Below are 22,751 nucleotides of genomic sequence, written 5' to 3'. Positions count from 1 at the left end.
CTTAGTACACCTCTTTCCCCTAAGGTGCCATTCTGTGCTACTGCAGGACCACCATCATCTCCAGGGCCGAGGGCACCTTGAGAAAAAAAAAAAAGAATCCCAAACGCATTGGCCAGCACTGGGCTGAATGGCAAAGGAGCGCAATGGGTGCCCATCAGCTCTTGGAAGAAGAGTTGTGGCTCAGCCACGTGCCACAGTGGCATGGTGGTCATTTACACCAACAGTTGGGGTCTCCAGTGACTATGAGATGGTCCCAGTGTGAGGTGTGTCACAGTCGAGTTCCTGTCCGTGGTCCTCGCTGCTCTTGGGAGGCTGATGCCACTTCTGCCCCACTTCCAAAGGGCATCTTCAGACTGGTGAGAACCGGCGGTCTGCAGGATTTTGTGAAAGCAGACAAAGATACTAAGACAAGACCCCCATTTTCCTGCTTGGTTTTGGATGTTTTGGGGGTTGTTTTTGTTTTGTTTTCTTTCTCCTGTACCAGTCAGAGCTGCTCAGTCGACGGAGAGAGAAATCAGGCTCGCCCTCTGAACCAGAGCTGTTCAACCATGAGACTAAGATGCTTCTCCACGTGGCAAATGGACGACCCGGTGGCACAAGTGCCCCCGGCTTGTGGAGTCACGGGGAGACTTTGATAGGTTTCCCGTTTTTGTCGTACTGGTACACCAGCATTTTGATGCAGCGTGAGTTCGCCGGCGAGATCCAGGGGCTACTGGTGATGGAAAAGTTATGGTTGGTGTAGAACTGGACGGGTTGCTTCTGGCACTTGAAAAAGGCCCTGAGCGTGGCGGACGCCATGGTGCGGAACCTCTTGCTGATGAAGCAGTAGAGGAAGAAGTTGATGGCTGTGTTGAGGAGGGCCAGCATGTTCGCCACGTCGGACATGACGTGGGCCAGCCAGGGGCTCTGGATGGGCGCCCCGTAGAGATGGTAGAGGATCACGATCACGCGCGGGGCCCAGAGGGCGGCGAAGATGGAGGTGATGGTGAAGAGGATGGCTGTGGTTTTCCCCGTGGAATAGCCGCGGAGGCGGAAATTGCTCTTCCTCCTGAGTTTGTACACGATGATGGAGTTGAGGATGAAGAAGATGGAGCAGGGAACCAGGTACACGGTGACGCAGTGGATCCAGATGAGGACGTGGTGTGCGGAGGTGCTGACGTAGTCTTCCCTCCAGATGTTGGGCCACCAGTAGTAGGGGATGCTGGTGGCGAAGCAGGTGACGTACACGGTGACGATGACCTTCCGGGTGCGCGCTGGGTAGGACACCGTGTGGTACTTGAGTGGGTGGCAGACGGCGATGTACCTGTCGATGGTCAGCGGCACCGTAATCCAAATGGAGGTGTGAATGGAGGAGAACTCGAGCACTTCTATGATCCGATCGGGGACCTGAGGTATGGGGAAGTTCAAGATGAAATCCTCCAGCAGGAAGTCCACAAAGACGATGAAGAAGAGGACCAGGATGTCGGCAGCGGCCAGAGCCAGGAGATAGTTGTAGGAGGACTTCTGCCTTCTGGCCACCAGCTGGGACAGGATGATCACCGTCAGGATATTTGCTGTTGGGGGGGGGGTGGGGGTGGGGTGGGTGGGAAGAGAACTGAGTTTGTTTCTGGAGCAAAGAAGACAAAAGGACTTCATAGGCTACGAGGGAGACCCCAGGCAAAGCTTTGTGTTTTGTTTTCTTGGACACTCCGATGGAAGCCAAGAAAGGACTGAACTAATGATTTCGTGAGGCAGCCTCTCCACTGCACATGGCGGCTCCCAGGCTGAAAGTGCAACACCTCTTCTCGTTCTTGGGTGCCTCTTACAGACATGAAAGGGGGTGGCTACCTCTTATCAACTTCAGAAATGAAACTTGCGGCTCTGAGAGCTGGTGAGACACAATGTCAGTCGCAGGGAGAGGACAAACCCGGGCTCCCGTGGCACGGAGACAGTGAGACCAGGATGCCGTTTCCTGATCTGCAAAGCACCTGGGTGACATGACTACACGATTCCTCCCTCCCTCTCTCTCTCCTTCCCTCCCTCCCCTTCTTTCTCTCCTTCCCTCCTCTCTTTCTCCCTCCACATCTCTCTCCCCCCTCTTTCACACACACACACACACACACACACACACACACACACGCGCTCATGATGAAACCCAGAGCCTAGAGCATGCTAGACAAGTGCTCACCACCCAGTTACAGCCTTAGCTCTGTAAGTTCTCAAGAACCTTTTTACAACTTAGACCTTTCCTCTTGAAGTGGATTTATAACGGAAGGGGAAGAGACGATCATGACCTTCAGATTAATTGAAAGATAAATCACAATGATATTTTTTTGGGGGGGGAATAGGTACTCTATATCCATGGCACATAATTAAAAATAACAGCAGAGAAACACAGCCATTTCTCTTCTACTCCCTCTATCTCTATCTACCTGAATTCCAGTTCCCTTGGGGCCGTCCCCACCACTAAATAACTGATATGCCTATATGTCTATAAAACATGTACGCATGCGGTTTTCTGCACAGAGAGGAGCAATTCATTCTTTTTTTCCCCCTCAGGGTCAGATGTGGACTGAGGAAAGTACGCATTCAATTTCTGGTCTGTTTTCAAACCAAATTTCCTCCTGAGTGAGACTTACACGTGGGAGGCTCCTGGGAATTCGCCTGAAATGCCATTTCAATGAGTCGTTTCTGGAAGTTTCTCTACACCATTGATTCTCATTCATTCTCACGGTCAGCCCTGAAATTTCGGTGATATTAATCCTGTTTCACCAATTAGGGGGTCGTGGACAGCTTATGTCCTTTTGTCTGAGGTCCAGTGGCAAAATTAGAATTTCAATTCTTCTCATCCTGTCTTTTCTTTCTCCCTCCCTTTCATCCTCCCTCCTTCCCTGTCTCCCTCCCTGTCCCCTTCCTCTTCTTTCTTCAGCAGCCATTAAAAGTATAAGAGTACCCACATGAAGCCATCTCATGGTACAGGGTGCTCATCTGTAGCCCTTTTTGTAAGAAAGGATGGGCACTACAGATGCAGCTGAAGTCTCCTTGGAATGGTTCCACTCCCATTCTTTGTCCTCCTTCCCTTTTTCTCTCCCCAGAGTGAGACCACATGCTGTTGTCTTCTTTTATTCCACCCGTGCCATTCTATAGACTCTTGAGGCCTACTTAGGTTGAAATAGGTAGATCTAGTTCACTCATTTTTAATGACTACATAGCATTCTATTGTATGAACTCATTGCAATGTGTTTACCTATAGATCTGTGTACAGTGCCAGTCCTGGGCCTTGGACTCAGAGCCTGAGCACTGTCCCTGGCTTCTTTTTTTTTTTTCTTTCTCTCTCAAGGCTAGCACTGCCACTTGAGCCACAGCGCCACTTCTGGCTGTTTTCTATATATGTGGTGCTAGGGAATCGAACCCAGGGCTTCATGTATATGAGGCAAGCACTCATGCCACTAGGCCATATCCCCAGCCCAGCAAAGACCACTCTTCATGAGCAGTATTTTATTTTATTTTCCAGGACCTAGGGCTTGAATTTTGGGCCTCGGCACTATCTTAGAGCTCTTGTGTTCAAGGCTAGCACTCTAACACTTGAGGCACAGCTCTATGTCCAGCTTTTTGTGGTTTATTGGAGATGAGAATCTCATAGACTTTTCTGCCACAGACTAGCTTGGATCTTCAGATCTCAGCCTCCTGAGTAGTTGGGATTACAGGTGTAAGCCACCAGTGCCTGGTGTGAGCAGTGTTTTTCTAAGTGGATTCTCTGGGGGAGGGAAGGTAACTTACACAGAAATGTATTTATATTTTAGGATATGTCATTTTCGTCTTCTTTAGAAAATGTGAATGTGAATTTACACCCCAACAACAGAATATGAGTGTTATAGTTGCTCCATATTCTCTTAGTCATTGGTACTGTCCATTTTTGTAAGTTAAAAACATGTTACTCTTGCTCTTATCCAAAGCACACTCAAAAAGCATTTTATAGTAGAAGAGAGTAAAGGCACTGTTATATTAACTAGCCACTCTGCAGTCCCAGGAAGCACGCTCACGCCGCAGATTGATGTATAACAGTGATATTTATCCCGTTTTACCAGCTTTGTCACCCTGCACTCCTAAGAGAGCAGTGGTAAGTCTCCACACGGTTAAGCCTTGAGTTCAGGACATAGGCTTCCGAAAGCTGAGTCATTTATATTTGCAAACCTGGCATTTCCAAAGCTTATTGATGCATGTAGCAATGTGACCAGGCATCTACTCTGAGTTCTGTCCTGGGGAGAAATGCTGACCCAAGCAGACATTGCTGCCTTTACTAGGGAGAGAGAAATATTAACCAAAAACAAACCGTAGAAGAAAATGCTTAACTCCAAGGTATGTGTTAGGAAGTAGTGATCAGAAAGAGTTGTGCTGAGAGAGAGAGAGAGAGAGAGAGAGAGAGAGAGAGAGAGAGAGAGAGTGGTATTGAGCTTGGAGAACAAGTAATGAGGTAAACAGACAAAGAGTGTAGGAGGAGATAGCATTTTAAGCAAAGCCAGTGTGTGCAAGAGAGAATCATGAAGCATTAGGTTTATTAAAGCAAAGAACACTTATATTGATTTCGCCTTGCTCTGTAAGCTGGTTTTTTTTTTTTGCATTTAATAGCTCTCTTTTATTAAACAGCCTTGCCATGTTCTGTTGAAAAGCATTTCAAAATGTTTTATTCATCCAGAAATCCTTTCAGAAAGTGTTTAGCATCTCCCTTTTTTGAGGGCCCAGACTGAAGGTAGCCACAGATTGACACTGCAGACATTTCAGTGTCTCCACTTAGTGTGCAAATAACATCAGCCTGGCTGAGTACTGAGGAGAGAAATGAGAATGCACAGAGACTCTGGGGCTGGTGGTGACCACATACAGGACAAAGAACAAAGGCTTCAGAGGAGAATGTTTTGTTGGGGGTCTGGCTCCCTGGCTCTGCCATTTCACCTAGGGAGAGCTCCCCAGGTGTGTAAATCACAGACACAGCATTCCTATGGTGCCCCAGGGGTGGGGGGGGATGGGGGGTGAGAGACCCAGTGCCTAAGCTTGTGGAACCTGGGCTGAGCTCCCTGGGGGTTGAGTTTTGACTCTCTTACTTGCTGTTTCTTTGACTTTGTGCAACTTCATTCCATCTCTTTATGCCTTGGTCTCCTTCCTTATAAAACGAGGTGGTTCTGAGGGAGTTTAAAAAAAAAGTCAAATGAGGTAAATGTTTATTGAGTGGCTGGCATGTGGGAAGTGTCCTCTGAGCTTTTGCCTGAGAGTGCACTCATTCCACAGATACTAATTTGGCACTTACTATGCCTGGCATTGTTTAAGGTGCTTGAAGATATAGGTATCAGAGACAAGGATAAGTTCACTATTGTCGAAAGGATTATAGTTAAGCCAGTGAGATTGACAGAATAAATAAGTATATAAATAATACACAGGAAAATACACAAGAGAGTTTCAGATGGTGATATCACGAGGAACAGAGCCAAAGGATGAGACAAATGGATAGAAAAGAGACATTTGAACTCAGAGGTATTTGCCACGATGATAAAGGATTATAGGTAGTGGGGCTGGCAAGTGCAAAGGCCTTGGGGTTGGGAATAAAGATGTTTGGGATGTTCATAGGACAGAAAGAAATGGAATGGCTCTTATTTTTTTTTACAGATAAGAAAGACTGAGGCTTGCTTGTTTTCATGTCATTTGCCCAAAGTCACAGACTAAGCATATGGGAAAGCCAGATCATGATTTCAACTCTGACATCATATCCTGTTAACTCTTGATGTCCATTTGGTTACAGGAAGGGGTTCCAACTGGTTGCCTCTCAGAACCTCTTTTTCTCCCCATCCGTTGAACAATGCCCACATTCCCTTTCTTCTCCACCCCCCCCCCCCGCCCATAAGTAGGTAGGAGTCAATCAATGCTAGGGGTGTCCCCAGAAATAGAGCCAAAGATATTCTGCAGAGTGACTTTTTTCAGGGTCTCTTCCTCCGCAGCTGAATTGTTTGAAGCGTGGTGCTAAAAATTCAGCATATCGCAACTCTTTAAACATGTTCCGGTCCCACCTAATTAATGCTTGAAGTCAGGCAACTCATCAACTCCACACAAAATTGCTGGGTATTCATATCTGACATTTCCTCAAGTTCCTAGTAATTGCCTCTCTTGAGAAACGAAGCCAGCGCACGCCGAATTTCCCATTTCTTTTGTACCTGTGAAACTCTTGACCCCTCCTCCACGGCAACCTCAAAATACCGTGGGAGAGCTTGGGGTGGGAGGGGGGTGAGCTGGAGAGAGCCAGAGGGGGATACAAATTGCACCTGCGCACGATGTTTGTTTTGAGAGATGAGAAAGTAGAGACTTCCACTCTTAAGTCTTGACATTTGCCAAACCCCGGAAGAGGAAGAGTGATGTCGACAGGGGCTGCATATGTTTGTTTATAAAGGGGAAGTGGGTGAAGAAATGCAAGCCATCACTGTCTGGATTTGCCCTTCATCAAAGATTTTCTCTCAAACGGGTAAATGGGCCCAGGGGCTCTGATTGCTTTCACCCAACCAAGGCAGCCCCATGCACGCCACCAGGAGAATGTCTGTGTCCTCTCAGGGACAGACCTCTTCTGGCCATGGTACTGATGCACAGATTTAGGCTCCCAGGTGACAGAAAGACCAGGTTCTGCACTTACAATGCCTCTTGGCTATTTCCTGGGCATGTGTGTGTGTTTGTGTGTGTGTGTGTGTGTGTGTGTGTGTGTGTGTGTGTGTGTTTTGGAGGGATGGGAATTCATTTCCTGAACTTTATAGTTTACTCTGCACAAACCTGAGAAGATTGAGGGAGTGACGGAAAGACTCACACAGGTTGTGTTGTCAGACCACACCACCGAATGACCTGCTGGCCCAGGAAGAGAAGGTCAAGTCTTCAGAGCTGTTTCCTGTGTCTGTGGCCACTATGGGAGAGGGGGTCGCTCAAGGCTCCTTGGAAATGTTAGCTAGATGGGGAGACAGACCACACTAGCTGGGAATGCTAGATTCTTCACATCTCTTGGTTCTGCTAGGTTCCCTTTGGTTTCTTTTTTTTTTCTTCTTCAAATTTTTATTATCAAACTGATGTACAGAAAGGTTACAGTTTCATACGTTAGGCACTGGATACATTTCTTGTACAGTTTGTTACCTTGTCCCTCTCCCTTTGGTTTCTTAGTTTTGCTATTCCTTTCGTCTTTGACAATTATTTCTTTTTCAGCGACCAAATTATTTCATATCTAAAAAGTCAAATGCTCTATCAGTGCAGAATAATATTTGCTCATCTTTTTTGTTATTGTGGATTCCCGAGGCTTCATTTTCTGTGTTGTTCTAGTTATTCATATCTCTCCTTGTGTGGTGAGTACCACGCCTTAAGAGCCTTGGGATTCAGAGAGGTGAAGTCTCTTGTCTGAGGTCACACAGCTTGAGGGTAGTGAGCCAGGATATCAAGGCAAGCTCTTGGTCTCCTAAGTTTATGTAACTACTGCATGAGAAGTGAGACAGGATGTCTTTTCAACCTCATCTTTCACAGATGACCATAGCAGCTCACCCCACAGATGGTCCTTACATGGTCCTCTTGCTCAAGTTGGAACTGGTCCAGTAATAATAGACCTACTACGTGACAGGAAAGATCTGATCTGACTGCCCAGGCCTAGGCTGTAAGGAGCCCTCTGGGCCAGCTTGCATGCCCAGGTCCATGGAGCCCCAAATGTTGTCTGCAAATCCCCCATGATCCACCTATCCAGGCACTAGGACAAATATTCACTAATTACTGCTTTGTTTTTTTAGTTTCCAAGTTTGCGCATGTTTTGCTATGCTGCAGTAGATAACCAGAGCAGATGTTGGTTAAGCCATTTGGTGTTTATATCCCCAGCACACTTATGCCTACAATAATAATACAATTAGAACAAATGATCTCCCCAGATGGGATTATTGAAGAATATCCTTGTGCAGATTGGTATTTGTACTTAGAAATAGAATAATAGATTCCCTCCACCCCTCACACCATGTCAATAACATTGATGAACTATCTCATATTGGGGGATATTACCTATTATTATTGTCTTACTAGGTACTATTTTACTATTTACTATTCTTATTATTACTATTTTTGGGGAACACTGTAGGGTTTCATTTTAAGATTTTTTTGGTGCACTTTACTAGGATAAATTTCCCCTTATAATACTGTGGGTTTTGCACGGTGATATGCTTTTCTTCCTTCCTTCCTTCCTTCATCTCTTTCTTGCTCCAGTTTCCTCCTCTCTCCTTCTCTTTTCTCCTCCTCCCTCCTTGTCTGTTCTCCTCCTCCCTTCCTTCTAACGACAGCTAAGAAACTTTGTAAGCAGAAATGAGTTCAAGCTAGAGCTATAAAAAGCTTCGGGTTCGACACCAAGAAGAACTTTTCGATTGCAACGGCAATTATGTGAAGAGAAGACACTGACGGTGGGGCTGTTCCATCCATGTAGCTCTTAAGAACCGGAGAGAGAATTGCTTATTGGAGCTAATTAAATTCCTGATATAACCTTTTGCAAAGTCAGTTTCTTTGCATCTTAAATTGCATTCTTGTGAATTTCCAAAAAAGACAGCCCTTCGCCCCTTCCAGTCACCTTCCCTTGTAACTGACGTGCACTCCCACCCCCAGAGTTGCCCATCTTTCTCACCAGAGGATTTAGCATCCCTTCCTTGCCCACCCCTTGGACTCTCCACCATAGATGTGCAGGCAGAGCAATTTCTCAGTCTCTTGACTAGGAAGAGGTCAATCCTCTTATTTAGATACAGCAGGAAGTAGGGACTGAATTATGTGTCATCTCTGTCACTGAACTTGGGGTGATCTCTCTGGATCTTGGGGTGAAGGGAGAGGAAAGGCAAAAAGATGCAATTGATAAGTCTTCAGTCTTCTGTCTTCTGCACACAGTGCTAGAACAGCCTTGGGGTGCTGGTGTGAGCTGAGAAGGAACTAGATGGTTCTAGGGGCAGTTGTTCCTTCTCTGCTGGTGTATGCAGTCTCAGGTGCTGCCACCTGGCTACTGGCCATCTTTATTTCCTGTGGTTCAACTCACCCCAAGTCAGAAACCCTGGAGTGGGGAGCTTTGAGAGGCATAAAGCTATGAATGAGTGAGGTGAAGGTTAGGCAGTATGGCCCTACTGCACATGAAGGATTAACTCCTGGAGGACAGCTTCCAGATGCCTCCTGGGAGATCCCTCATCTGCCCGCTCTTTACAGGCTGAATCTCAGCCCCAAATCTGTGGATACTTAGGAACATTTGCTGGTGTCTGAGAGGGCAGACGGCTGAGATTCAGATCCCAAGAGAACCATTTCTCTAGTGGTTATCAAGTAACCTAATCCTCCAAGCCTCAGCTTTCCCCTCTGTGAAATGGGCACTTGACAAGCAATGCTCTCTTAGGTTATTATAAGGAGGTAGGAAATAATATACATACAATACATTGCGGAACTTGTGGAACATGGTTAATACTAAAAAAAAAAATAGGCTATTGCTACTTTTCCCACTCAGTTACTCAGAGCAGCAAACAATGATTGGCATCTAGAGTCTAACTAGAGGTTGGAGACCATGCTAGCTGGAGAGAGGAGTAGGAGCGAGTCCTAGTTCTCAAGGAATCCCAGAGAAGATTCTGATTTCCCTAGATGGCTCATTCCAGGCCCTGACAATCCTCTTAAATCTACCAGCAACCTAAGCCACTAATGACCACTGCTTGTGGCCCCTGCTCCCAGCTTGCTTCTCTGATTGGTAGAGAGCATTGATCATCACACCCTTAAGAGCCACCAGTGCATCATCACCCTGTGTCTCTCATGCAGCTTCTGAAATAGTTTCTGTTCTTAAAACAAATTGGTTTTACCAGATACCAGTGGCTCATGCCTGTGGTCCTAGCTACACTGAGATCTAAGAACTGGGATTTGAAGCCAGCCCAGGAAGAAAAGTCTGTAAGACTATTATTTCCAGTTAACCATCAAAAAGCCAGAAGTGGAGGTGAGGCTCAAGAGGTAGAGTGCTAGCCTTGAGAGAAAAAAAATGTCAGGGACAACACTCGGGCCCTGAGTTCAAGTCCCAGGACCAACCAGCACAAAACAAAACAAAAATTAGCTGCTATTTTGACAGCTCTTCAATTTTCTTTGAAGTTTCACTACTGTGACCTTTTCTATCCTTTTTCTCTGTTCCTATGGATACCATATGTATTTAAAAAATCACATTTTAGCCCTTGAATGATACTTGGTTCTCCCAAACTGGAGTTAGTGGTTTTTTGTTTGTTTTTTTCTCTTATCTCCCTTATTAGGGCCTCCTATCTATTTCATCTTCCATTGATTAATAATGGCCATGGGTGCCATGTCGCAAAGTATGTTTTCCATCCCGCCCGAGCCTAGTGGGGCTGGGATGAATTGATGATGTTTGTCAAGGTAGAACAAATGTTGTGGGTTTGTCCTGTAGATCTTGAGCCTGGGATCCGTAGTTCAGAATTTTCCCCCCAGAGATGAACAAAGAATGAGTGTCCAGTGCAGGCTAGTTGCAATCTAGTGCGTCTTTTCTTTGGTGATGAACAGGCTGCCGTTGCAGGGCAGGTTGACTCAGGACCACTGAGCTGTGATTCAGCCTTGCCAATCAACTGACCTTCTCTAGATAGCAAAATCTGGTTCTGGCATTTGGACCAGGGGCAACTTCCCTGAGTAACCATGACAACTGTAGGCTTTGATCATGAAACCACATCCAAGACAGCTAGCAATCTCAAAAGCTTCCCAGATGTACTTTTCAATGCCAAGGTCATTCTCTCAGGACTACCTTCTTACTATGTATTTGGCAGCTTAGCATAGATGAGATGATTTGGAGGGATTTGCTGATGAACAATTTGTGTGTGTGTGTGTGTGTGTGTGTGTGTGTGTGTGTGTGTGATAGTCCTGGGGCTTGAATTCAGGTATTCTCCCTGGGTTGCTTTGCTCAAAGCTGGTGCTCTACCACTTGAGCCACAGCTCCACTTCCAACTTTTTAGTGGTTGATTGAAGATAAGAATCACAGACTTTTCTGCCTGGGCTGGCTTTGAACAACCATCCTCAGATCTCAGCCTCCTGAGTAGCCAGGATTACAGGTGTGAGCCACTATGGTAGCCCAGCTATGATAAACATTTTTAACTGTGGAAATCACATATGTAGTGTCACTGTACTAGAGGGATGTTATTTTCCCATTTAAGCTGATGATATACAGCTGCTTATAAAATAAGCTTAGCTAATTGAAAAAGCGAGTTGATTTAAAAGGGAACTGTGTGGAGATGGCAGAACAGGTGGTACGCAGGTTTCTGGTCTCCACTTTCAAGTGAAGAAATTGATATTCAAGCAGAGTGAACCACCTGCCCAGGACCGCACAGCTGGGACGTTGAAGAAGCATCATGCCAGCACTTGATGGTGTCATCCTGGGTCAAGTTCTCTACCAAGTGATGGATGCATCTGGGCCTTCTCAGCTCTGGGAGTCTGTCACAAAGACAGATGGGGCAGGGATTTATGGGAACAAGTCTTGGGCAGACAAGTGCCTCTCTGGCAATCTTTGGGAGTTACCTAAGTGACCAAGATGCTTAAAATGAGAGTGGTGCTTTGGGGAGTCTGGCAGATGCAAGTTACCTCCTGGAATTCTCTCATTCCTTCTCTGTCTCTCTTTGTCTCGCTTCCTCCTTTCTTTCTTCCTTCCCTCCTTCCATGTCCCCTCTCCCTTCCTGGTTTTTTCTTTGTGGCAATACTGGGTATTGAATTCAGTCTCCCCCTTGCTAGGCAGTCAGTCTACCACTTGAGCCACGCACTCAGTCCTTTTTGCTTTGGTTTGTTTTTCAGATAGGTTCTCATCTTTTTTTTTTTTTTTTTTTTTGTTGTTATTTTTGCCTGGGGCCAGTCTGCCTCTTTACGTTTGCTTCCTCAGTAGCTTGTATTACAGGTATGCCCTACCATGCTCAGGCTCTGGACCTGCATTTTCTAACTGACATTATTAGTGAAATCATATAAACACAATGGGCTTCAAATACCTCACTAGCACAAAGAGATGGATGACAGCGCCCGGTGAAGGGGTGGCTGTGAGGTAGGATCTTTGGAGTGTGTGAATGCATTTTCAGTGTACTGTCCTCCCAGTTTATAATGGGTTTCTGAGGATTATCACCATGCATGGCCACTGTACATGAAAGAACATTTGTGCTAAATGCCAAGTACTTTACCCTTACTGAAAGTGGGTGTGATTTTCTTCTCCTTACAGAAGAGGAACACTGAGGCTCAGAAGGGTCACATTCATGCCTAAGGTGTGAACAGTGGTGCTGATGCCTCCTCCAGCTCCATCAGCCTCTGGCACAAGTTATATAGGCGCAGGGCAAGGCTGGGAGCTTAAAACCAGTACCTTTTAGTGAGCACTTACCTTGAGCATCTCCCTCGGCAGAAGTTGTACTTGTATTCAGTTTAACCCTCTCACATCATGAGATAGGTATTGGTAGCCTTACTTTACAGATGGGAACACTGAAGCTCAATGAGGTTGAGGAACTTGCTCAGATCAGACAACACGAGCGTACTGGATCTGGGCATTGGTGGCTCACGCCTGTCTGTAATCCTAGCTACTTACAGAGGCTGAGATCTGAGGACCATGATTTGAACCCAACCTGGGAAGACAAATTCTAGACACTTCAACTAACCAGCAAAATACTAGAAATGGAAGTGTGGCTTAAATGATAAAGTACTATCCTTGAGTGGAAAAAATCCAGGCAAGAACCCTGAGTTCAAGCCCCAGTATCACTACTACATGTACGCACACATACACACACACACACACACACACACACACACACACTATACTGCATTCAGGATTCAAGTACAATCTATGAGACTCTCACACTGCTTGTCAGATGATTTTATAATCAGCTTAGGGAACGGACCACTAAACAGAAATGGTCTGATTCTTCCTTTCCTTCCTCTATTAGAAGTAAGAGGGTATCAGTGCACACATGTGAATGTGAGGTGGGGAGAAGAATTCCTTTGGATGAACCCAGTATGGCCTGAGGCCCCTGGGAACAAGGGAAGAGGAGATACCGGGGTCTGAGGTTCTAGCTGCCTTCTTGAAGCCCCATGTATATAGCAGTGGCCGTTTCCCACTGTCCCTTCCAATATCTGGGGAAGTTCCCTGCTGGCTAATCTCCACCACACTCATCCTGAGGACTCGCTTTCTGTCCATTCTGCCTGTCTGCCGACATCCAGCTGCTGACACCCTTGGGCAGTGGATGCTCATTTGTTTTAGCTGTTTTGTGGACCCAGGGTGATGGTCATTGGGTGCCAAGGGACCAACAGGAAGCCAGAGGCTTTGGGGCTGTTCATCTGGAGTTCATTTGGGGTGTCAGAGGCTAATTGTGGCTCTGCTTGAGTTGTCACTGTTTGATTAAACGTCTTGCGCTAAGCGCCATTTGTCCAATGGCTGCTGGGGGTAGGTATTTTTAGCTGTGGGCAAATAGCTTATCAATGGCGCATACAAAATAGAGCCAACGGAAAGCCATCATTTTCTGTGACCCTGCCTTATTCTTCCATTCAGGCAAGGACAATGAAAGAATTAAATGAGGTTGGGGTTTATTCATTCAACAAATGTCTTCCAAGTCACCTATCATGCAACAGGCACTACCAGACATGTCTCCCTGTCCATGGGGCACCCACGTGCTACTCTGAATTCTGCACTGCAACCTTCTAGCAGCCCAGAGACCATAGCTCTGTGGTGCACTTCTCTGGGTTTGCTTCTTTTACTGGAATAGCATGGGCTGAGTATGCATCAAGTGTTGTCCCGAAAGTCTGTTGATGAAGGTTGACTGGTCTCCCCTTCTCCCATTGCAAGGAGGCAGGAAAGAAAAGAGGCCACAAGACCAGGCAGCAAGTAGTCTCCTCTAAGGAGGGTCTCTGACTGCACAGAGACCAGAAAGAAGAATCTGAGAGAGAGAGAGTAGACTGTCTCTCTCCCAGTCCAGGCCCAGAAACAGCATTAATAAAGGCCAGGAACCATGAGTGTCATGAAACAGCAGAGGAAGTAAAGTAAAAATAAAAAATTCAAGCTATCTAGCCTCCAGGCTGCTCTCTGCTTGGGAGTCACTTCCTAGGGACAGCTGGATGGCTGGCAGCTAGCCATGTATAACCTGCTGAAATCCACTCTCCATTGCATCCCTGGCTGCTTCCTAGTTGGAGGGCTCAGATGTCTTTCTTACCCATGGAGTGCTGGATGGACCATTTCTTCCCCATTCACAACCCTCTGACCAGCAGACTTGCTTAAGCCTTCCCTGAGCTTGCTGTGCAGTTAAGCACCTCACTGGTCAGAGAACTTGACAGTTTTGTGGTGGTCCATCTTCAGTTCTCTGCCACGCTTCACTGGGAGCGTCCAGAAATCATTTTCTCTTAATATTGAGGGCCTATCACAGGGCCGTTAACAAGTATGCAATCCAGAAATGTTTGTGGAATAAAAGACTTATGGATGGATGGATGGATGGATGGATGGATGGGTGAGTGAATAGATGGATAGGAAGATGGAAGCATGGGAGATGAATGGATGGATAGAGAGGGAGATGGGTGGATTCCTCAGGACTGTGGAATGAACATTCATGTGTTTACTTTCACCTTCCAAGATATTTTATTCTACATATAATGATCAACTCTACTCCTTCCTTCTGCTTTCTTCTCTCCAAAGCCTGTGTCCCTAGGTAGCCTCTCAGGGCAACTTAACATACACAAAAGTACCTGGCATGCAGTAGGTGCTCAGAGATAGGATTCATTTCCCTGCCGAGGGTGATATTTTCCCTTTGAGAACAATGAATCAGCCGGAAGCTGGTGGCTCATGCCTGTAATCCCAGCTACTCAGGAGGCTGCCATCTGAGGGCTGTGGTTGGAAGCCAGAGAGTCACGGGGAAGCCAAGCATGTCAGGGGGCGGGAAGGAAACGTACAGAGGGCCAAGAGGCAGGAGGCAGGCTGGAAGCCGGGCATCAAAGCGCGGTGGCAGCAGGGCGCCTTCTGGGGCGAGTTCCGGGTGGCAAAGGCGTGTCTGAGGGTTTATTTTTTTGCCTTAGTTACCCTATTTACAAATTGGATATTTAAAGCCTAACCTAGGAGGGGCCACACTGACCCCACCCTTCCATGTCACCCTCGCTTACCTGGTCTGCGCGGGCCCAGAGCCGGTGGCTGGTGCGCATGCGCAAGAGGGGCCGGGGGCGGGGGCGGGGGGGGGGGAAGACTCTGCAGAGGGACTGGGGAAGTAACAGCCGCACTGGTGATCGCTTCTCTGCCTTCTTGGAGTGGTTTTAGTCTCTAGGCGCTGAGGAGTCATGGCTTTACTAAATAAGAAGCTTATAATTTGAATCAAACCACAAGCTTGCGGGGGGGGGGGGGGCGGGGGTCGAATGTGATGCGTGCGCATGCGCATGCCCCTTGGTGCGCATGCGCATGCCCCTTGGTGCGCATGCGTGCGTGGCTGTGCACTCATGTGCGCCTGTATGTGCGCAAGCGCAGGCAGCTGTGCGCCCCTGTGCGCATGCGTGTGTATCTGTGAGCATGTGTATATACCCTGTGCACGGGAGTACGCATGCGCCTATGTGCCTCACTGAAGGACGGAGGGACTCGCTTCCATCCCAGCAAAGCCTGCACGCGTGGTGGGTGCAGCCTCACGCATCCTCGCCCTTGCAGGTTGACAGGAGAGGGCAGGAATGAGAAGAGGCGACATCTTCTCACGCAGTGCATGCAGCCCTCCCCTCCTGGGGTAGCGGAGGGGAGATCTGGATGTCCAAGAACACCAGAAACTTGTCTGCAGACGTTCTGTTCCTCTGGATGTGCTGTTCCTCCCGGGAGCCCGTGTCCACCTGCGGGGTCGCCGGCGTAGCTGCCGGTCGTGGAGACACAGGGAACAGCCATGCCCCCAGCACAATGGCTAATTACCCCCCCCCCTCCGCCCTTGGGAAGCTATTTGCTGTGGTTGGAGAAGTGTGTGTGTCTCCAGCCCAAGCTCATGGCTGAATGACATGTAGGTCAAGGAGGCCTAATTATACAGAAATGGCTTTGTCTGGGAACTTCTGAACGAAAGCCTGCCTTTGCTCCCTGGAAAGTGGCAGAGAAAGTGGCATTGACTCTGCCCAGTCCGCATTGAGCAGCAGAAAGAATACGGGATGACTTTGGGGGGATGGCTTCTCTTCTGGCTTTGGGTCTGTGCCCTCAGCACCACAGAGTGAGTAGAAGCATCGCATGCTGGTGCTGTGTGGGTGCTGGGTTCAGATCTAGCCCGTGCCCACTATACAGCTGCTCTGGTTTGTGAAGATTCTTGCGCTGAGAGCTTGCGCTCCACAGTCTCAGCACTGAAAGGAGTGGGACCTTTAAAACCCTCCTCTTGAAGGGATTAATGCAAGATTCACAGGAGTAGAGGAGTACCTGTGAGAGTGGGTTGTTAAGGAACATCCTGGCCTTTCCCTAGACTTTTATTTTCTATATCACAATGTGTCTTTTCTCTTCCTTCTGGGAGCATCTCTTTCTGGTCCCTCTTTTCTCTACTGTGTTTTCATCCTTGCCAGATGTTGGTGCCATGATGTCTGGGTCCCAGGCACCTAGGTCATTAATCAGGTAAACCTCTTTTCTTTTCCCACCATCCAGCTTCAGTTGTATTGTCATAGCAACACAAGGTGAACTATGACACCAACCCTGGGCACACTGCTGAAGTTTCTGTGCCTCTGTTTCCTGGAAAATGGAAAAATGAAACAGAGCCTATATCATAGGATGGGTGTGAGGAATAAATAAGTTAATAGCATTACTGTGAGCTGCATAAGAAACACCACTGGATATTGACCTTCTGCTTGGGTCTTCTGTTTCACTCACTACTCTTGCCTACCCCAGGCAGCCTTGAATACGCCCCCCCCCCCAAACAAGCCACACTATCTCTCTCCTCTCAGTCTTTGCCTTGGATGTTCTGTGTTCCTATAACCCATTCCCTGCTCACTCTTGTCTCTCCACGAACCTGCGCATCCAGCCACCAGCACCGAGAGACTGCTGTCTTTTTCATAAACCAGATTTATGGAAAACAAAAGGAGTCTGCTTCCATTTTAGTCTCTGATGAAAAATACCATTCCGAAGTTAAATATTAAACATACCTGTGGGAAAAACAACTGCCCCCATCCATTTAAAGAATAAGAATAACTGCAGCAGGAGCAGCAGCAGAGATGATGATGATGATGATGATGATGATGATGATGATGACGACGATGATGACGATCCCACAAAAAAATAATGGCTTCCATTTAGTAATCCCTTGTAAGCACTTTACACTTAACTATTGATGCACCCTGACTTTGAAGGTGGGAATTATGAGACCCTTTGTCTAGGGGAGTGGATGTTGAATTAGGTGTAAACACTTGCCCTACATTACACAGGAAGTTGCAGTTCAGGATTTGAACTCAGGTACACCCAACTCCCAAGTGTCAGTTGCCACATTTCTTTTAAGTCTTTGAGGACCATTGCTCCTATTAACACCCAAACTGGTTGCAGACACCCCAGTCTGCTAGCCCAGTCCTGACCCAAATACCATCCTTGCATTTTCCCATTCAAGGGGCCCCAGGCCCGTCCCTGTTTGCCCAGCATTTCTCAGAACGAACAGGGCACTTCTGTGGTTGAACAAGGAAAGGATGCGCGCCTTGCTTGGCCACAAGAGCCAGATAAGGAAGTGTGAAAGCACGCTGTGTTGGCAGAACTGTCAGAGGACAGGCTCTGCTGGTGTGGGAACCGCAGGGAAATGAGGGATGAGAATTCAAGGTCCCAATGTGATAACCTTCGTGAAATTGCCTTGCAGACTCCCAAGGTTGTCGTGGGCCATAGGAGATAATGCACGTACGGGAAGCTGCTTTGCAAACTGCAAGAGCAACCGGCCAATGTTAATTATCATGCGATATTTCAGAGATGGCCTGATTGGTATGGGACACGAGATAGCAGACAATGAGAATATCTGCTCATTTCTCTTGAATCCGTGCTCAAAAGCATTCATACATAAAAAAATGGTTGATTTCATGGCTCACATCCCCCCCTCCTTTTTTTTCTCCCCTAGATAAGTAGATTATAATAGATTTCAGAAGCGCATAAAAATTCAGCCCGTTTCCTGGTTTTTATTGATTACATAACCAGGGTTAGAGACTTGGCATAATATTTTGTTGCCTGTCCAAGACCTTGTCCAGCTAATTCTTTACTAAAAGATCTCTCAGAGGCACACTGGCTTGACTCTTTCCTGGGCTGTGCTGGGAGGAAAAGCCCATCCAACTTGTTTAGAGCCACATTCTCAGTCCTTCACATAGTACCTGACACACAGTAGGAACCTGGTGAGTATTTTCTTTGCAGCCACACCCAAAGTCTAGATATCAGTGTATCACTGTGGGGACATCTCTGTTCTGTCTTGGCCACCCCATGTTGGTCAAAACCTGGGTTCCCTTTTTGCATTTGGGTAACACACTGTAGATGAAATTAGTGTAACCATTACCAAACACTAATGCTGTTAATAAAGAATCTAAACCCACAGGCTATCCAGTTATCAGATAGAAAACCCAAGTGAGAGGTGTGGCTGTATGGGAAACCAGAATGGTTAGGACTATTTTAGGCAGGTGATAAGAAAAAAAATACAAGATGCAGCAAAAAAACCCCCAAAAACTGCTGAGAGGATCACAGCCCTTAGGGGTCCACCATGACTGATGAGAAAGTGGGATGGGAAGAAGATTCTAGACCCACACTTCCAAGTATCCACAACTGAAGACCACATTGGAGGCTGGGGACAGTGACTTTGTGTCTATCTCTGGGTTGGACTTTGTATCCTGGGTCCTCAGGTAGCTCAGCTCCTGTCCACAGTCTCAGAGAGATGCTCACATTTCTTCCCTAGAGTTCTAGCATTTACCAGTGGGAAAAGCACCTTTCCAACCCCATTTGTCTAACATCTGTTGTGAGGATGACGGCCGGTGACGTTTCTACCAGTAAAATGTCAGCAATCCTGCCCTTCAAACCTCTGCACTGGCTTACCTTGTGAGGACATGGTGGTAGGAAGACTTCAGTATTTGCCTGTTGTGCTTATGACTCATGCCTGTAACCCTAGCTGCTCAGGAGGCTGAGATACTGAGGATCTTGATGTGAGGCCAGCATCGATAGAGTTCACCAGATCCCTTCTCCAAAATAACCAGCAAAATATCTGGGCTGGAGACATGGCTCAGAGGGTAGAGTTCCAGCTGAGCAAGCAAACTGAACAAGTGTGAGGCCCTAAGGGACTGCCACACACACACACACACACACACACATACACACACGTGCACATGTGTGCACATACACAAAGTGAAGTATCCAATCATCAATTTGGGGTCTGAGATTATCCTGAGAGTTTTCTCCAGAACAGAGATTTCCCTGTGTGATAATATGTTAACCAATATACAATGGATGTTGTAAAGGTAAAGGGAGAGGGGGTCACATATTGACTGTTTGATAGAGTACACCTAATAACTTTTCAATTTACTGGTTTTCTCAACTAGACAGAATTTGTCATACAAAGCATAGGCAAGGTTAGTTATTGTTGCTCTAGTCCTTGGCAACTTGTGTCTATGCAGTATATGCTGGTGATAGAAAATGAAAACATATGATCAGGACAGGCCTTGCTTGGTGAGGGGGGGGGACACTCAGAAAGGAGGAGAGTGACCAGGGCTGGCAGCTCATGCCTGTAACCCTAACAACTCAGGAGGGAGGAAGGAAGGGAGGGAGGGAGGAAGCCCACCACTGGGATTAATGCTCTTCCTCTCTGGGCATTAGTACTCTGGGGTTCCTTCTAGCACACCATGCTTAATCTTTACAGTGACATAGCTAGATCATCTAACCAACTCGACTGTGCCTGCCTGAAGGGCAGGGACGCAGGTTTCTCTGTGGTGGCTAGCACACAATTCAGAGAGACACCCTAGCAAGACTCAGAGGTTATTCCACTTTGTAGGTCAGTCCTGCGTGGACAGCTTTGTACACAGCATGGGACACTGAGCCCTCACTTTGAGGTCCAAGAACTTTGTTTGTTTTGTTTTTTGCCAGTCCTGGGTCTTGGGACTCAGGGCCTGAGCACTGTCCCTGACTTCTTTGTGCTCAAGGCTAGCACTCTGCCACTTGAGCCACAGCGCCACTTCTAGCAGTTTTCTATATATGTGGTACTGGGGAATCGAACCCAGGGCTTCAGGTGTAACAAGGTGAACACTTTACCACTAGGCCATATTCCCAGCCCAAGAACTTAGCTCTGGTATTCAACTCTGCCTCAAGTAGTAGCTTGGGAAACCTTCAGTCTCATAATGGATGAGTTCTTGGTAATTTTTCATCACTTTGTATTATCAGTCAGCCCTATATTAACATTAATGATGACTACTGATGATTCTGTATAAGCATTCGGAATGGAGTCTGGCACGTAATACCTGGTCAATAAACATCCACTACATGAACTGGATTCAGAATTCTGAGTACTTGGCTGACTTTGAGCCCCTTGGTGCTCATAAAGATAACCTTGGAAGGACCCGGAAGAGGACAGATTTTTTTTTTTTTAAGGGGAATTGTTTCATCCCAATCTGGTAGTGTAAGAAAAAGAAACAACTCAATTTCTACTTTGTAAGTTAGGTATAGAGAGGAGAGGAAATTCCTATATACTTGTCCTTACTTAAAAATAATTTCAAGTAATTAAGCCATCTGCTTGGGGAGAGGGCAGAAGGGAGACTGGAAGAATCTTCAATCACAAAGGAAGACATAGCCCCTGGAAATGCCCACAGAGACCAGGCAGGGTGGATGACCCAAGACAGAGGTCAGTAGACGCAGCATTTGTCTCATCCTGTGCCTGGAATAGCAACGTCGGCTGCAGACCCAGCTGGGAGCACGGAGCCCAAGCAGTGACCGCAGGCTCAGCCCACTGCAGCCCTGCTGCGCACAGGCTGAACGCCCGGGAAGCGGCTCCCCTGTGCCGAGTGCCCCTGCCCACCCTCCCCATTTCCTTATCTGACAAATGGGTGTGGGAGAAACATCAACCCTGCAGGCACCACTTGGGGGATGAAATGAGGCTATGGGGAGCAATATGCTCAGCAGACATCAAGTATGCAGCAAATGGTACAGGATGATGATGATGATGATGATGATGGTGGTGGTGGTGGTGGTGGTGGTGGTGGCGGTCAGAATGTCTTACGTCACTTTAAGGCCAGTATGAAGACTATATGTATAAGATTGAGAAGGCAGTCATCCATCCATCCACCTATCCATCTACCCACTTGTCAGTATGTCCACCCATCCTTCCACCCATCCATCCATCCACATATCCATCTAACTACTCATTTGTCTATCTCTCCATCCACCTGTCCATCCATCCATCCATCTGTCCATCCACTATCCATCCATCCATCCATCCATGCATCTTCTATCTACCCATCCATCTACCCATCCACTGACTTTGGTCTTCCACCAACCTGACCATCCAAACATCTATCCACTATCCATCTACCTATCCATTTATCCACTCATCAACCCATTCAGCTCCTTATCATGTACCAAGGCCCACCAGAGGTCACTGGACTTCACGCCCATGTCTACTCCCAAGGGTTCATAGTACAATTCAGAATCTTTTTTTTATGAGAGTTAACTCCTTCTTTTGAGTCCCTACAGGATTTTAAGTACCTCAACCCCTCCATAACCTTGACTCCAGTAGAAAACACATTACATAGTATAATGACTATTCACGTATAGTTATCAGTCGTGCTCATCTTGGTCTTTTCCTCCTATATGATTTCCTCATCTCAAAGTAAGTCCTCATGAAATGGAGCCTGGTTCTGAATAATGGAGCCTTATGAGCACAGGTGGGGGTCCAATATGAAGTTCCTTCTCAGCATACAAAAAAAGGTAACAAGAAATGTATCCAATGCCCAACGTATGATACTGTAACCTCTCTGTACATCAGTTTGATAATAAAAATTTGAGAAAAAAAAGATATTTAAAATAAAAAGATTAGATTACAAAAAAAAGGTAACTCCTATTTATTATGCACCTACTGCATGCTGGATGCTTTAGCTCACACACTCCCTTTCATCAGGTGAACGCTAGCCTTGTTTTATGCATTGGCTGCCAGGGTTTGGAGACATCAGCTGTGTACAGCTCTGAAGTCCAGAAAGCCACTTGCTACAACTCCCTTCTTATAGGAAAAATTGTTTAGAAGGGTTGGAAAGCAGAGATAAGGGTCAGATGTGTGTGTGTGTGTGTGTGTGTGTGTGTGTGTGTGTGTGTGTGTATTGTAGAGAGACAAATTCAAAGACACCATCGAAACAGTTATTTCAAATTCCTACCAGGGCAGGGCAGGGAGGCTCCCATGAGGGAAAAAACCAGGCCAGGCACAAGAAAATTCTTTGTGCCAGGGAGCAGTCAAGTGACGTGGGGCATCTGGAGGGAGGGAGGTGAGGATGACCGGGTTGCTGGTGACAGTTAAGCAGGGTCCAGTTTCCAGGCTTTAGGATGTGCCGAGCTATGCAAACAGTGGATTTTTACATCAGCCTGTGACTGTTACTTAATTGGAAAGTAATGTCTTAGAGAGAAACCTTCAATGGAGTCTTCAAGGTGTCCTTGCACAAAGTGGCCCAGAGGGTGTTAACCAGCATGTCTCCCTCTGAGCACCATTTTGAGGGAATGTTGAGTGCTTACTTACAGTACTAAGCACATGTCTTACTATCTCCCAGTGCCATCTTCTTCTGCCCAGGTCTATTCTGAGGAGATC

At 46.8% G+C, this 22,751-nt stretch overlaps 1 protein-coding gene across 1 annotated transcript in view; it reads right to left on the bottom strand.

Moving 5' to 3' along the window:
- Positions 1–618: 618 nt before the first annotated feature.
- The window catches only part of Gpr139 (G protein-coupled receptor 139), a 35,784-nt gene continuing 13,651 nt past the window's right edge, over positions 619–22,751 (bottom strand). The window contains exon 2 of the mRNA XM_048333016.1: positions 619–1,553. Within this exon, the coding sequence (XP_048188973.1) occupies positions 619–1,553 (935 nt within the window). The remainder of the gene's footprint in view (positions 1,554–22,751) is intronic.

This window comes from Perognathus longimembris, chromosome 23, assembly GCF_023159225.1.
Source record: "Perognathus longimembris pacificus isolate PPM17 chromosome 23, ASM2315922v1, whole genome shotgun sequence".
Taxonomy (NCBI): domain Eukaryota; kingdom Metazoa; phylum Chordata; class Mammalia; order Rodentia; family Heteromyidae; genus Perognathus; species Perognathus longimembris.
The sequence above is the reverse complement of the archived record's forward strand: the minus strand, read 5'-3'. Positions and strand labels throughout refer to the sequence as shown.